This window comes from Neomonachus schauinslandi, chromosome 5 (assembly GCF_002201575.2).
Source record: "Neomonachus schauinslandi chromosome 5, ASM220157v2, whole genome shotgun sequence".
Taxonomy (NCBI): Eukaryota; Metazoa; Chordata; class Mammalia; order Carnivora; family Phocidae; genus Neomonachus; species Neomonachus schauinslandi.
In genome coordinates, this window is record NC_058407.1 from 63,806,029 (window position 1) to 63,823,429 (window position 17,401).

A 17,401-nucleotide genomic window follows, 5' to 3' on the forward strand; every position below is an offset into this window, starting at 1 on the left:
AATTGGGTCGAGTACCAATACTGTTAACAACTTGTGACTACTGCAATTTTGTTGTCTCAGCCAGCTCCACTTTCTCCAAGCAGTAACTTCAAGTCAATCTTATTTGCCGTTGTAGGTTTTGGCTAAGTGTGGAATAAATCAGCACAATTCCAAGCCCTTCCCACGTGACTGTAAGACAGTATGAAGTCCTGATGGCAGTAGTTTTGGTAGCCCGAGTCTTGGCCCACCATCTTGAATGGCCCCACCATCTACCAGCTAGGTCACCTAGCCCCTTGCTACTTCACATGTACTCCCAGCACACCAAGAGGAGCTGGAAGCTTGTTAAAAATGCAGTGTCCAAAGCTCCCCTTCAGTTTTGGGTCTACATCTTAGTATCTACATGTGATTCACATCCACACTGAAGTTTGAGAGACACTGGTCCCATCTGAGCCTGTTGCCTTGCTTACAATGATTCTGTCACCGCTCATCAATCCAGATCTGCAGTGAAACAGACAAACCACTTAGCACAGTGCATGGCACTGAAGCCACCTGCCATGTCCATCAAATGATTGGGCAGATCCTGTGCCAGCCTCCTCCCTCCCCAAATGGCCTTAAATAAGTGGGGCTAGTATTTACTGTGATACAGAAGCAGCATGACATTTAAAACAGAAACACCACTTTTATTGACAAGTTAGGGCCACAACAGACAGCTTCCAGAACAGAAATAAGACAGTCCCAAGACAACGGAGTGCAAAATCGTAGCAGACAGGTTAATACTCTTCACCCTCATCATCTCCCTCAGCACTATCTGCTCCAACCTCCTCATAATCCTTCTCAAGGGCAGCCATGTCCTCACGGGCCTCCGAAAACTCTCCTTCCTCCATGCCCTCCCCCACATACCAGTGAACAAAGGCACGCTTGGCATACATCAGGTCAAACTTGTGGTCCAGGCGAGCCCAGGCCTCAGCGATGGCTGTGGTGTTGCTCAGCATGCACACAGCTCGCTGTACTTTGGCCAGGTCTCCACCGGGCACCACAGTGGGAGGCTGGTAATTAATGCCCACTTTGAAGCCAGTGGGGCACCAGTCTACAAACTGGATGGTGCGCTTGGTCTTGATGGTGGCAATGGCAGCATTGACATCTTTGGGAACCACGTCGCCACGGTACAACAGGCAGCAAGCCATGTATTTACCATGCCGAGGGTCACATTTCACCATCTGGTTGGCTGGCTCAAAGCATGCGTTAGTGATCTCTGCTACAGTCAGCTGTTCATGGTAGGCTTTCTCAGCAGAGATGACCGGGGCATAGGTGGCCAGAGGGAAGTGGATGCGGGGATAGGGCACCAGGTTGGTCTGGAATTCTGTCAGATCAACATTCAGGGCTCCATCAAATCTGAGGGAAGCAGTGATGGAGGACACAATCTGGCTAATAAGGCGGTTAAGGTTAGTGTAGGTTGGGCGTTCAATATCGAGGTTTCTACGACAGATGTCATAGATGGCCTCATTGTCTACCATGAAGGCACAATCAGAGTGCTCCAGGGTGGTGTGGGTAGTGAGGATGGAGTTGTAGGGCTCAACTACAGCTGTGGAAACCTGGGGGGCTGGGTAAATGGAGAACTCCAGCTTGGACTTCTTGCCATAATCGACAGAGAGACGTTCCATCAGCAGGGAGGTGAACCCGGAACCAGTTCCCCCTCCAAAGCTGTGGAAAACCAAGAAGCCCTGAAGACCTGTGCACTGGTCAGCCTGCAAAAGAAAAGTTTCAATTTTAGCCTGGGTGAAAGCTGCAATGACGTCTTTGAATCCATAATTACATTGATCGAGGTTTTTAAAAATTCTTTTAAGTTTTTATTTATTTAAGTAATCTCTACACTAAATGTGGGGCTCAAACTCACGACCCTGAGATCAAGAGTCGCACGCCCTTCTGACTGAGCCAGCCAGGCGCCCCTGATCAAGATTTTTTTTTTTTAAATCTTCTGAACAATATTTGCTAAGAGAGCAACTGTAACGAGCTCCTAAGTACTAAAATTCAGAGAAACTTTTCACAGTTCCTGGGGGGAATCTGCTAAATGGCTATTTAAAAATGAACTATTTTCATTTCCACAAACAGAGGAATCATGAGGTCTGGAATGGATGCAAGGCCCAAGTCTGAGTAACTGGGAGGGCGACCTCCGGTGCCCTTGCTGGGACTGCAGGCAAGGGCAACTTCTCACAGTTGGAGAGCTACCAAGGGCAGGCCTGGGACCACCAGCCCTGGACAATAGATGTCTTATAAAGATCTGGCAGCTGCTTTCCAAGCTGGAATATGACCGAACAGCCAAGTTCCAATGCCCTGGTGTTAGCAGTCAGGCTGGGTCCAGATCCGGCTCTACCAGTTCCTTGCTGTGTGGCTTTGACCAAATTGATTTCCCAATCTCAGTTTTCACATTTATTAATGGAGAATAGTAACCTACCTCGGGTTGTTGAGAATTCAGTACTTAGAATAGTGCTTGACACAGTGAACACTAGTTATCAGAAAGCCTATGGACTCTGCAAAAGGTGACATGCTACCAGAGCTCCATGAGATCTATTGTCACTGGGGCTTTCTACCACTTAACTGCGCCATTCTGGTTAACAAACTGCCATTCTATGAAAGGATGATTTTGACGTTTCAAAGTTTTCTGCTGACAATCCTCACTTCTCAAAAGTGCTGAGATTTGCGGAATCCTCTACCAATCCCTCAGTTTACGTCTCCTGCAGGTCCACACTCTGAATGGGATCAATGTACAGGGCAGATGTATAGTACCAATTAAATCCACTAAGCCTCCTACGGACACAGTAATAACACCAAAGACAAATACAGGTGTCCTGGTAGTTAATCAACTTTACTCCAGAACCCCTGATGGGTTTCACTAGGTTTATTTGTCCCTAAAGGCAGGTCCTGATTTCCAAGTCAGTGCTTGTAACTGAAGCTTGATTTGTAAACACAGGAACCAGAACCCCAATTTTGCTAGGAAGACTATGATAAACATCTGGAAGTCTGAAGCTGTGAATGATGCAAGGCCATTCTTTTCAGACTAGACCAGTTGTGGCTAGGCTTAGAATGGGATTTTCCTGACAAGCTACTCTACCCAAGCTTTTATTCTTGATTTTTGGTTAATTACTTACAAGCTGCCCACATGCCTGAGGAGCAAAGAGTCATCTGATTGCCAGATTCTTAATTAAAGTGACCCAAACAAAACACTTGTCAACTTTACCGACGTGAATACTGTCACCTAAGATTTTTCTGCCACAGTGCCACTCCACATGGCCCTGAGCTCTAGTGGAAAAAAAAGCCTGCTTTCTGTGTTTAGATTTTAATACTTTCCAATTTTCAATGACTGGCACTAGCTTCTGTAATAAGGGAGCTCCCTTGACTCCACTTTCAATGTTGTGGAAGTTTCCAGTGTCCGCCATTTCTAGTTTGTGTTATACTGGCTTCTTGTGCTCTAAACTTTCTGTATTAAGGCACCAAACATAACGTAATCCATTTTTTTTTTTAGGAGTTTGATCAATCAGTATATGTCACAGTCTGCCACCTATTTACTCAATGTGACTAAGATGACCTAAAAAGGGGCATCTGAGCTTGAAGCAGGGAAGCTGGGATTAATATGAAAAAGGATGTTTAATGGTCTTAAATATCAATAAAAATGTTAAAAGGCTCCCTGGTTCTCACCTTGACTTTAGGTAAATTGCCCTAACTGCCTTGAGCAATTGCCCAAGTCTGCCTTATAAGACACAGAAATGGGCAATGGAGCACTTAACCCTGCCCCAAATAGCTGTTGCATAACCCAGGACCATCCAATTTAAAATTCGGTTACTGAGTGAGCACTCAACAGCTCATTTCAGTGTGCAAAGAAGGATTCTTATAGTATGGTCTCTCTTAAAGCTGTAAGAGAAAACTCTCAGCTTCAGTTCTGTGTTTAAGATGAAAAGAACGTATTTCCAATGTCTTCCTTAGGATCATTATTTACTTTATTCTTGAGAATAAACCTACCAGCTTCCGAATGCGGTCCAAGACAAGGTCAATGATCTCCTTGCCAATGGTGTAGTGCCCTCGGGCGTAGTTGTTGGCAGCGTCCTCCTTGCCGGTGATGAGCTGCTCAGGGTGGAAGAGCTGCCGGTAGGTGCCAGTGCGAACTTCATCTGCAAAAGGCAAATAGAGCAGCCATCCCTCACTCACCCCCTGCACAAGCCCGCTCAACCCCAGGGTGTCCGCGGAGCCTCAAGACAGACCTCCTGTCCCAGACACCCCCCCTCCACTGTCTCACCCCGGGAGCTCACGGGGGTCACTGAGGCCAACTCACCAATGACCGTGGGTTCCAGGTCTACGAACACGGCCCTGGGCACATGCTTGCCAGCGCCCGTCTCACTGAAGAAGGTGTTGAAGGAGTCATCTCCTCCCCCGATGGTCTTGTCACTTGGCATCTGGCCATCGGGCTGGATGCCGTGTTCCAGGCAATAGAGCTCCCAGCAGGCGTTGCCGATCTGGACACCAGCCTGGCCCACGTGGATGGAGATGCACTCACGCTGTGGGAAGAAGAGAGGAAAATGTCAGAATAGGACAGATCAGATGGGACATTTAGGAATGATTCACACCTAAATGACTAATTAACCTTCGGGATAGATAATCACCTTTCTGGAAGTCACTCCTGCCCAAGGTTTATTTCACAAGCCTTTGCTGACTAATTCGGAGAAAATGCTTTGCAAAACCAAAGATATGTTAATGAACTACTAGGCAAGACCAGAGATCAGACCCTTGCTTTGTAGTCACATTAGATATTCAAGGTCAGGCTTCTACCATTTTAGAAAGATAAAAGCTGTTCTATAGCAATACATTTCCTCCAGCTCCTGGGAAATACGCCTGCTGATTCCTTAAAGGCATGCAAAATTCCCCTTTGCAGCTCTGACTCATTCTGTGTGATTGTGTAACTGTTGAGCTCATTCTGGTCCCTCTTTAATCCTATTCTTTAAAAGACAAGAGCTTCTCCCTCTCCCTTTAAAACCAGCTTAAACCAGCAAACTACAGCCATATGACTCATGGAGAACATGCCAGATAAGCAGCAGTTAGCTGTATTTTAAAAAACTGTGGTCAGGGGCAGCTTTTTAACCCTGTGGAAGAACTTAATCGTAAGGAAGAACATTTTTCCTTCACTATCAACACATCTTGAGTAGGGAGGGTTGGCGATACATGGAAATAAAAGCCAGAAGTGTCAACAAGACTTGACTAATAGCTTAAGAAATTAGTTGTTTCCTACCAAAACATATACACACATTTATCTCTGGCACTGTGGGGAAAAGTCTATGGTATCAAGAATTTAATGATATTGGGAAAATGTTTTCCTTTATTTGATGAACAAGATCATTTATAAGTTTCCAAACTCATTCCTGCCTAGTAAAATAAGGCCATGAACATAGGATCTATGCCTCCAGATTTAAGAGGAAAACAAAAAATGGGGGTTTATTGTATCTCACCATAAGTCAGATTAGATTAGCTACTTTGCAGACTGGCAGAGGACTTTCAAAATATTGACACCAATTATCTACCTCCCTTTACATTTTCCCCAAATAAGAGGGTTTCAAGTTTTTAAAAGCTGCTAACAGTAAACTAGTTAGAGAAAACTCAACACCACTAAGATCTCATAGGGCCTAGTTTCATAACTGGAGATAATAAAAACCCCAATCACCCACAACCTTTGACTTATGGCCCTCTCCTTCCCGCCTACACTCCTCATAAAACACACCAATGAGCCCGGTGACCACATCACCGGGCTCATTATTACCTGTGTCTACTTGCCCAGCTCTAGGGCTGTGGGAGAAAGGGGAGTTGGTTGTTCTAATGAACCTGTGACTATTTACCATTGCATCATGTTTACCTATTAACTGGACTTTGGAAATTCTACAGCCCAGGAAAGCTGGAGAGAGAGAGAGAGATGGGTCCATGACAGCTCCAGGGCCGAGGAGATCAAGTATTTGAGAAAAGCCTTTCATTCTAATGAAGCGTTTCTTCTATTGACTTTTAAGCCCCAAACACTTTCACTGTGCAATAGGCTAATTGCTTTCTCATTTAGACCATGGCCACTGCTTTCCCTCCACTCTCCCCTGGCCACTCGGGAGATGAAGTGAGACACAGGTGATGGACTCAGTCTAGCTTTCACTGGACAAGCAGCCACCGTCTCTTGTGAAACACTATTAATCTAGCCAGTGTTTGCCTAAATCTGTCTGCGGCTGGTGCTCTCCTGCCCTTCTTTAAAAAGCCCCATTATTTTCTGAATCACACTTTTACCAGTATCTTCCCACCTCCCTTGCTGAAAAGCACTCAATTTGTTACAGCGAGACTTAGCTTTGAGAACTGTGGTGGTCTCTGAAGAGGGTGACTGGTCTGTTCACTGTATCCCCTTTTCTTTAAAGATACTATTTTGAGGGGCACCTGGGTGGCTCGGTCGTTAAGCGTCTGCCTTTGGCTCAGGTCGTGATCCCAGGGTCCTGGGATCGAGCCCCACATCGGGCTCCCTGCTAGGTGGGAGGCCTGCTTCTCCCTCTCCCTCTCCCCCTACTTGTGTTCCCTCTCTCACTGTGTCTCTCTGTCAAATAAATAAATAAAATCTTAAAAAAAAAGATACTATTTTGAAACATTTGATACACAAATTCTAGCTTAAAAACAGGATTTATTTTACGCAGACCTCTAACAGACCTTCTCTAAGAAACACATTGTTAGTACTTGTTTACTCAGCGGTTTTGTAAGAAAATATCTTTTTATGGACAAGTTTTTGAAAAACCTGGCCTAAGTACAAAGCTTCAGCTATAAACATCCCATTACATTAACATTAGAACTGCCAAATTAAACAAGGTGACGGTTAATAATTCCTTTAAAAGGAGCAGCCTGCCTACATCCTTCAGGTGAACTGATGCAACTGGAAGCTCTCCCGAGGGACGAGCCACAGGTGACTCAGCAGGGAGTCACCGGGCGCCGGAGAGGAGGCGCCGGGGAGTGGACGCACCTTCGGGGCCGGATGAGTAAGGCACCGGGAGAGTGAGGTCATTCCATACGGCGGGAGGGATTTTTAGTTTTCACAAGTCCTTGGGGGCCAGTGTGAAGGCTCCCAGGTCCGCCCTCGGCTGTGGCGGGTCCTCTCACTAGGATCGGGCCCTCTCACTAGGCTCTGGAGGGCTTTCCACTTCCACCAAAGGCAAGTGTCCTGGCCGCGCTTCCGAGCCTGAAGAGAAGTTTGCCGGTGAACTCGGCCTTCCCAGCCTGGCCATCAGAAGCCAGTTTACTTGGAGGCGTCCGGGACGCGGCCCACGTGCGCCCGGGTTCCACCAGCCCTTTGGGCTCTTCTCACCCCCACGCCACGTCCCGGGGACCCCCACTCACCATGACTGAGACTTATAGGGTTCCTCGGGGCGGGAGCAGGCGATGGGACAGCGACAAAGTTCTCCCTCTAACAGACCACCAAGGAGTCCGGGGGAGAAAAGGAAGAACCGCCCCCGAGGGACCCTATATACCCCTTCCCCGGCCACGTGGCCAGGGGGCGGGCCCCTGACCCCGCCCCGGCCGCTGCGGCCCCGCCTCCGAGCCCGCGGCCGCGGGCAGGACTCCGAGTCGCACCCGCCCGCGGAGAGAGGACGGCCGCGCGGCGCTGATTGGTGGGTTCAAAAGTTCAAACCAAACTCTACGGAAGGAGCCCGATCTAGGAAGGGAGGAGACATCCCGGGGCCAGGGAAGGGAGGGTGGGGCGGGGAGAGGACGGAGACGGCGAGTGGAAGGGAGAGGAAGGCGAAGCATCTGCCGGGTTCCCGGTGGGTTCCGGGGGCGGGGGGCGTCAGGTGGGCAAAGCCGCAGGAGGAAAGGGGCAGGTGTAGGGAGCGCAGCCCCTCCTGCAGCGCGCCCCGCCCCGGGGTCTCCGGACCCTCGAGCGGCGGCCCGCGACACCGACAGCCAGTCCCCGCCGCACAGCTCCCGGTGGGGCCGGGCCTGCCAGCCGCCCGCCGGTCTGCGAGGCCGCCCCTTACGCCTTTCAAAGCCCTGGCGGCGGCTCCTCTTGCGGCTGGGGGATTCCGGAGCGAGAAGGCCTTGCTCTGGGTGCCAGCTCTTAATTACCACCAGCTGGCCTGAAGCCCGTATTCTCTTCTTTACTCGTTTTCCTGCCTTTTGAAAAATGAACCTTTTGTCCCTAACAACAGTCTCCTTCCAGTTGGTGCAAAAGCAGTTTTATCGGTTCGTTATAATAGCTTCCACTTTTGATTGCTTACTATTCCGAGTAGTTGGTTTTTCACACTATATGAATCACATTTCATCCTTAGGACAAACCCTGTGAGTTATCCCCATTTTACAGATGAGGAAACGAGGGTTCAGCGGAATTAAACTAGTTTAAGGTCACACAGCTGGAGTAATGGAGCCGCCCATAAGCCTTCATTATCTTGTACAGCCTCGGGGTCAATATACCGCGCTGACCGTCTCAGCAAAGGTTTATTTCTCAGAAACAGCCTTTATTTCAGTTCTTTTTCTTTTTTTGGAACTTCATCGTGTTATCTTAGCTCTTCACCCTCTCTGGGTGCTAGAGTTTATGGAAATATTCAGAGAACAAGAGTGACTGTTATACAGAATAGCAGTTACAGGGCTTTTTCCTGAAGTAGAAAAAGGCAAAATGAAAGGAAAAATGGGTTTTGGGTACAGAATAGGCAGAACTCAAGATACACCCCAACTCATACACACAAAGTGAATGCTGTGGGAATATGCACAGAGACTCCTTTTCAAATGACAGTACCACAGTTCCGTCATCAAATGTTTGTTGATCACCTATTGTGTGGCAAGATATTCTGAAAGTTGGAATAACTAGCATCCTAGTCTGTTCCTAAATATTTTAGTCTTAATTAGTAAAGCATTTCAACTTTTTAATTCATTCCACCAATATATTTAACACAGTTTGATTTCTTGGGAATACGCATGTGAACAAAAATTGACAGATCTCTGCCTCATAGAGCCCATGTTCTAGGAGGGATAAGAAGAAAAAGAAACAATGAACACAGTAAATAAGTAAATCATAAAATTCATTAGAAGGTGATGAGTGCATAGGATGGCTATAGGAAAATACTGAGCAAAGTGGAATGAGAGTGCTGAGAGGGTGGAGTGGGGGGAGGGGTTGCAATACAAACAAGATGATGGGGTTAGCCTTAATGATACCTGAGATTTGAACAGACACTTGAAGGTCATGAGAGGTTAGCCGAGGGGCTAAAAGTGAGCAGCTGGAACACAGGACCCCTCTACCCACCCCCCCACCCCCCAAGCAAGAGTGAGCCCTTAGTGTTCCTGGAAGGAAGAGCAGGGAGGCCAGCTTGGCTGGAAAAGATGAATAGTAGAGGAGGAGGCTGGAGAAGAAACAGGAGCCATATCTTATGGCTTCTCGTAAGCCACTGCAAGTCCTGTGACTTCTACTCTGACATGGGGAGCTAATGTAGGGTTGAAAACATAGAAGCAACATGACCTAATGGCCTTTTCTTAAAAGATCACTTTGGTTCTTTGGTTGTGTTGAGAATAGATTATAGTAAGGCACAGGTAGAAGCAGGAAGACATCTTAAGATGATAACTCATTGCCATAACCTTTTTGAGAGACGATGAAAACTCTGACCAGAGTGGTAGCAGAGGAATTAGTGAAAAGTGGTTAGAGTTGACTACCTTCTATCGATAGGGCCAAACGCTCACATGTGAGGGAAAGAGAAGCCAAGGATTACTCTAGTTTTTAGCCTGAATTAGTGAGAGATGGATTTGCCATCAACAGAGGCAAAAGGCTGAGAATGGGGCAGGCCTGGAGGGTGTTGATATCAAGGGTTGTTTTTTGGTGATGTTAAGTCGAGATGTTGATGTCCATGTGGAGGTAGAGATGCCCAAGACATAGCTGGGTATGAGAGTCTGGATCTCCAAGAAGAGAGATCTGGGTAGAGCTAGACATCTAAATGCCATCCTCAAGTCATGACATTGGGTGAGATGTGACTGGAGTAAGTGTAGAAACACAAGAGATGAGGACCAAGTACTAAGCTCTGGGAAAAGAGGAAGAGCCAGTGAAGGACACTGAAAAGGAGCAGCCAGTAAGTTAGGAAACCCAAGAGTGTGAGGTCCTGGAAACAAGGAAAAAGGGATGACTAGCAGGGTCAAATGCCACTGATAGGTCAAGAAAGCAGAGAACTCAAAATGACCATTAGATTTAGCCACATGGAGGTCATTAGTAACCCTAATGAGAATAGTTCAGTGTGGCAATTTAAAAATAATAGGCATTTGGGGATGCCTGGGTTGCTCAGTTGGTTAAGCGTCTGCCTTTGGCTCAGGTCATAATCCCAGGATCCTAGGATCGAGCCCCGCATCGGGCTCCTTGCTCAGCAGGGAGCCTGCTTCTACCTCTGTCTGCCGCTCCCCTGCTTGTGCTCTCTTTCTCTCTCTGTCTCTGACAAATAAATAAATAAAATCTTTTAAAAAAATTAAAAATAATAGGCATTTTATTTTTAGATTATGTTTCTCATATAATTCATTAACAAAATACCTTTATTTTTCTTCTCACTCCCTATCATATTCAAGTAGATAGCCCCTGAGGAACTTCAGTATGTTTAAGGGCTTTGCAGTCCTGATTACCTTGATTTAGATTCTGGTTTTTGTTTTCTAGCTGTGGGTCCTTAAGCAAATTTTGTAATCTCTCTAAATCTCCTCCCTTATAAAATGGGGATAATATATAACTTATAGGTGGGATACACTGCTGTGAGGACTAAATGAGATTTAAAAAATACATAGATATACACACAGCAAAGCACTAAAATCTGTAGCTGTTACTGTTGAAGGTGATGGTGGCAGAGGACAAAATTAGAGATGAAGATGCATCTTCTTGCATTTTAAAATCATTTTAAGGGGCGCCTGAGTGGTTCAGTTAGCTGGGCGCCTGCCTTCAGCTTGGGTCATGATCCCAGGGTCCTGGGATCAAGCCCCACACTGGGCTCCTTGCTCAGCAGGGAGTCTGCTTCTCCCTTTCCCTCTGTCCCTGCTCATGCTCTCGCTCTCTCAAATAAATAAAACCTAAAAAAATAAACTTCTGGGGCGCCTGGGTGGCTCAGTTGGTTAAGCGACTGCCTTCGGCTCAGGTCATGATCCTGGAGTCCCTGGATCGAGTCCCGCATTGGGCTCCCTGCTCAGCGGGGAGTCTGCTTCTCCCTCTGATCCTCCTCCCTCTCATGCTCTCTGTCTCTCATTCTCTCTCTCTCAAATAAATAAACAAAATCTTTTAAAAAAATAAATAAATAAATAAAAATAAACTTCTGTTTAAAAAAATAAATAAAATCATTTTAAGCATTGGGAGCTGTATTTAAGTTTGTTGCCCCCTTCTGGATTGTTTTGGAGGGGAAAAAAAATCTCTTTCCTGAGTGGACAGTTAAAAATGTAACCTTTATGGAAACAGGTCTTTATGGGTCTAAAAAATTACTGAGTGAGATGAGGCAGAAGACAGTTTTACTTTCTAGTTGAAATTTTCTAGGATTCACCACAAACATGTTGAGTTATTTTTTTTTTTAAAGATTTTATTTATTTGAGAGAGAGAGAATGAGATAGAGAGCATGAGAGGGGGGAGGGTCAGAGAGAGAGGCAGACTCCCTGCTGAGCAGGGAGCCCGACGTGGGACTCGATCCCGGGACTCCAGGATCATGACCTGAGCCGAAGGCAGTCGCTTAACCAACTGAGCCACCCAGGCGCCCAACATGTTGAGTTATTAACAGAGAGCCGCTGCTCAGCCATTTTGGCGACAGAACTTTGGGGGGGGCATTTCTCCTTGTTGGGCCCCAGATTCGCATGTGCATTTGAGGGGATTGGACAGTTTCATCTCTAAGGCCTTTTTCAGCCCTGACATTCCGTGATACTGTGACTTGAGCCCTCTGCTGTACATATGAGCTGTTCCAAAACGGGCAAAGTTGAAAAATATGTTTCATTCAGTCAGGTTCTTCTAAGAATCACCAGTACATTAGATAAATACAGATGGGGCTTTTGCTGGAGCCTTACAATGTATTAGAGAAAGAAGTGGCATGCCTTCTCTGGCTCACTGTCATAGAATATGTCCACAGAACATTAGTAAAGCAGAAAGAATTCAGAGGAAACTGAACCTTATCTTTTTTCAGTCTGACTCCCGTTTTCTACGCTAGGATACCAGTAATGCTAAAGAATTTATTTGTGTTCAGTTACAAATTACATGTTATAATAATAATGGTATGGATATACTGTGCTTTATAGCAATTTACAATAAGATATTTTGTACTGCAATAGTGCCTTGAAGTTTTCAAAGGTAAGTTGTTAACAAAGGTATTTATTATAGAACCGTGAGAAATAAGGTCCTGAGATTGAAATAACTTACCCTAAACCATAAGAGGTGGAACTCAGAATAAATGCCTAACATGCTTTCTAGGCCCTCCGTTAGCCTGTTACTGGCACTAGTTCACAAGGAAAGGAAGACCTAGAAAAGTCACTTATTGAATTTATTGTTTTAAGACAAGGTTACTACTACTAATATAGCAAGAAAAAGGAGAATTTGTCCTACTTTTAAGACCTCCAAAGGACAGCTGGGACTCCTTGCAGTTAAGTTCAATCACCTTCTTTACAAGCATGTTTGATTTTTTAAGATTTTATTTATTTATTTGAGAGAGAGAGAGCACGCAGGAGCAGGGGGAGAAGCAGACTCCCCACTGAGCAAGGACTGGACGTGGGACTCAATCCCAGACCCCTGGGATCATGACCTGAGCTGAAGGCAGATGCTTAACTGACTGAGCTACCCAGGCGCCCCTACAAGCATATTTTAAATCTCTGTATCCTGAAGCAGTTTGTTTTTTTCTTTTTTTCACCCCCTTGTAAATACAGAAGGGCAGATTTATCTTCTAGGTAATACGTTGTTTTCTTTCCTTTTTTTTTTTTTAAGATTTTATTTTTATTTATTTGAGAGAGAGAGAATGAGAGAGAGCAAGTACATGAGAGGGGGGAGGGTCAGAGGGAGAAGCAGACTCCCCGCTGAGCAGGGAGCTGGATGCGGGACTCGATCCTGGGACTCCAGGATCATGACCTGAGCCGAAGGCAGTCGCTCAACCAGCTGAGCCACCCAGGCGCCCTACGTTGTTTTCTTTTATGGGGAAAATAATTCTTAGATTTTTTTAGCTTTCACTTACTCTTCTTTATCCTGAAAATATCTGCAACCTTTATAACTTTCTTACACATTCTTTCAACAGTCTCCTCCCCTGTGGCCAGAGCAGTGTTTTGGACTTCTTCCCCTTCACGGGGGCTCTTTACACCTGTTGCATTCCAGGAGACTACCAGAGAAGGCTGACTTTCATTTCGGAAATTTCACATTTTATTTCCACAGGCATGTCATTTGGCTTGCTCTAACCTGCTTTACATTCTGTGAACATACAGTACCTCAGACTTGTCTCCTCCCAGTGACTAACTGAAACAACTGACTTCCCCAATATTTCCACTCTGTGGACAGCCAAGCCTTCTTACCTCGAGCTCTTTCTAATCTTTCCCGTAACGAGTAACCATTCCCTCTGTTCCCTGCCCTGCCCCCACCCCTTTAGGACAGACAGGTTAACTTCTCTTGCAGAAGATTAAAAGGAGCTACTGTACTCAAATTCTTCAATTATCTACATTATTATTCTAGTAAGTGGACCATAACCTGGAGTCTGGAAACCTTCCCTATTTATAGCAATGTTTATTTAATAATTTTATTTATTCACGGGCGCCTGGGTGGCTCAGTTGGTTAAGCGACTGCCTTCGGCTCAGGTCATGATCCTGGAGTCCCTGGATCGAGTCCCGCATCGGGCTCCCTGCTCGGCAGGGAGGCTGCTTCTGCCTCTGACCCTCCCCCCCTCTCATGTGCTCTCTCTCTCAAATAAATAAATAAAATCTTAAAAAAAAAAAAAGTCCCCAACTCCTTTACTGCCCTCCCCAGCATCTCCACCAACTAGTACCAGGACCATCTGGGCTTTCATCTCCAGACCAAGGAGTTTACATGCTTTAACTTTTTATTCTTCACAACAATCCTATAAGGTAGGGATGTTTGTTACCTCCATTTTACAGAAGAGGAAACTGAGGCTCATGGGATTAAATAACTTATCTAAAGTCACACAATGGCCCACGCTGCCTTCAGTCCGGCACTCCTCTCTGGGATCCTCACCCCTTTCCTCAGGAGGTCAGTTTTAGGACTATTATTTCTGAACCACTGTTTTTTCTCCAAAAACATTAATAGAGAACCACTTTTATATCTACAACTTCAATTACATGTTTATTTCCCCAAATCATCCAAACCTGGAATGATCCCCAAACCTTTCAATTACAAGACACAGTGAAGCCTGGTACAGAGTTCTAACATTATGTGGGCCTCTACTCACCGGCCTTTACATTTATAGCACTTGGCTATTTTGACCCTCTAGTCCATGTACTTTCTCCTCACCCTCCAGCATATTTTGTTCCAATAGAGTGAGGAATATAAGCTATTTAGAAAACCCAAAAGTTCTTTGTTTCTTTCTGATAATCAAGAGTTCCTCATTTTAGATTACATACTTTTTTGTTTTGGTAAGTTGTGGTCCCTGCTGACCTTGTAAATGGATTATGTGGAACAGCCTGTAACTACAAAAATCAACTTGCTTACCCTGTTCCTTCAGCAGTTCGGTTTATTTGTACCAAACCCAAGGGACAGAGCCCGCTTCATGTTATTGTGGGAAAAAAAAAAAGAGAAGGAAAGAATTCTTTGCGCTCAAAACAAAGAAATTTTACATTAAGAATGCTCTTCCCCTTTACTATGCCTGAAATGACTCAGAGTAAACCAAAGTTGTTCCAAGGGAAAAAAAGAAACCTGGAATGTAGGTCACCTAACAAGCTATGAAACCTGTTCCCTCGATGCTAGTTTGCTTAGTTGCATTAGGGGCTTGGGGGGTGGTTCAAGGCCTCTGGTCAGGGCCCAGACAGCCTGCAATGGACTGAATGTTTGTGTGCCCCCAGATTCATATGCTGAAGTCCCAACCTCCACTGTGATGGAAATAGGAGGTGGGGCTTTTGAAGGTAATTAGGTCATGAGGTGGAGTCCTCATGAATGGGGTTAGTGCCCTTATAAAAGGACCCCTGAGGGCGCCTGGGTGGCTCAGTTGGTTAAGCGACTGCCTTCGGCTCAGGTCATGATCCTGGAGTTCTGGGATCGAGTCCCACATCGGGCTCCCTGCTCAACAGGGAGTCTGCTTCTCCCTCTGACCCTCCCCCCTCTCATGTGCTCTCTCTCTCTCATTCTCTCTGTCTCAAATAAATAAATAAAATCTTTAAAAAAAAAAAAAAAAAAAAGGACCCCTGAGAGCAACCCAGAAAACGGTCCTCCCCAGAACGCAGCCATGCTGGCATGTAGAACTCGGACTTCCAGCCACCACAACTGTGAAATAAATTTCTGTTGTTCGTTAGCCGTTCAGTTGGTATTTTGCTATAGCAGCCTGAGTGAAGATGCAGCCTAACCCCAAGCACATGGTTCAGGAAGCCAAAAGAAGACAAAGTCCAGGTGTCAAGGAAAGTAATGGTTACTTCCTTAGTAAGCAAGAGAGTTGTTCTGACCTCCAGAGACAAGGACAGAATAAAACACACAAGGAAAGACACGGGGCGGGGGATGGTTAGGGAAAGTAAAGATTAGAGTAACAAAATATTGAAGTAAGGACTTTATTGACTCCTCAGTGACAAGAGTGTAAACTCTCAGAGCCATTATGACTACTAGGAACTGGGAATTCTGGTTTCTAGTGTGATTAAACAGCACGGCCTTTGGCATGGTCCCTAGCTGTATTGTGACTGAGTTTCCCCATCTGCAGTGTGAGGATAATACCCGCTCTCGAACCAGCCTTCTAAACAGATCATTGGATTGGGATTTGGGAGATCTGGATGTTAGTTATAGCATAACTGACTGAGAGGGTAGCCTCTAAAGATTCCTTATATAATGCAGTCATTTTATATAGTACTCTGAAAACATAAAGATCATCTAGAAATGCAAAATTACATGATTCTTTTCTTCAATATATATCTATTTGGTCTCTAATATGTATTAGGCACTGCACTAGAAGCTGAGGACAAGACAAAGCCCCTCATAGAGTTCATATTGCCTTTGGGGAAGAGACACAATGTTGGCAGAAAAATAAAGCCAAGTGAGAAAGTTAGAGAGTAATGAGGAGTGCTATTCTACCTGATGTGGCAAAGGTCTCTCTGATTTGGAGGAAGAACTGAACCACATAGGTGTCTGGGAGAAGAGCAGTCTAGGCCGAGGGAATGGCTAAAGCAGTGTGAGTGAGGGAAAAAAGCAATAGAAGATAGTCAGAGACAGAGCGGGACCCAGATTGTGTAGGTCCTTAGAGGCCATGTAAGGAATTTGGCTTTTTCTCTGAGTGAGACTGGAAGTTGTCAGAGGATTCTAAGCAAGTCATGGCACGATTAGACCTTTGTTTTAACAGGGTCCGTCTGGCCTCTGTGCTTAGGATAGACTGTAAGAAGGCAAAATGGAAGCAGGCAACCAGTTAAGTAGCCCCAATAATAATCTGGGCAGGAGCCCAGGGTCGTAGCAGAGGAGATGGTGAGAAGTGGCCAGATTCTGAATAGGAGAGGAGGTTTTGATGGATTAGATGTGGGTTGTGAGAAAAAGAAGAATCAATAATGACTCCAAGGCTTTGGGACTGAACAACTGGGAAAATGGAGTGGATGCCAAGATGAGGGATGCTTTGGGAGGAGCAGGTTCAAGGGTGATGAGGAGAAGGGAGACCAGGGCTTGCTTTGGACATGAGTGTGAAATACCTATTAGGCATCCAAGTGGGGAACAGAAGTAGGGAGTGAATCAATATGCATAAGGATCCCACGGTGGGAAGGGAGCAAAACTTCCAACCCAGATTCTCAAAGAAAAAAAAAATTAAGATTTTATTTTTAAGTAATCTCTACATCCAACATGGGGCTCAAACTCACAGCCCCAAAATCAATAACCACACGATCCACCAACTGAGCCAGCCAGGCGCCCCTGGATCTTCAAATTTCTATATTAGGGAATCCAGTCTGGGTAGATAAGAAGTGCCTGACAACAGCTCAGTGGCAGAAAAGGACACTGAGACCCAAAACAAAATCACCTTGAAGAAAGCAGTCTAGGCTAGTGGTGCAGTTTAAAACAAGGCCCCCAGGATGCCTGAGTGGCTCAGTCAGTTAAGCGTCTGCCTTTGGCTCAGGTCATGATCCTAGCGTCCTGGGACTGAGTCCTGTGTGGGGCTCCCTGCTCAGCGGGGAGCCTGCTTCTCCCTCTCCCTCTGCTCCCCCTGCTTGTGCTCTGTCTCTGACAAATAAATAAATTCTTTAAAAATAAATTAAAAAAATAAAACAAGGCCCCAAGTAT

General features: G+C 45.6%; 1 protein-coding gene across 1 annotated transcript; it reads right to left on the reverse strand.

The window, feature by feature from the left end:
• Positions 1-638: 638 nt before the first annotated feature.
• Positions 639-7,475, reverse strand: TUBA1C (tubulin alpha 1c). The gene is made up of 4 exons (XM_021704799.2): positions 7,372-7,475; positions 4,304-4,526; positions 3,994-4,142; positions 639-1,724 (listed from the first exon to the last, which is right to left on the reverse strand). Exons 1-4 carry the CDS (start codon positions 7,372-7,374, stop codon positions 750-752), a joined length of 1,350 nt encoding a protein of 449 aa, XP_021560474.1. The 5' UTR covers positions 7,375-7,475; the 3' UTR covers positions 639-749.
• Positions 7,476-17,401: the final 9,926 nt, after the last annotated feature.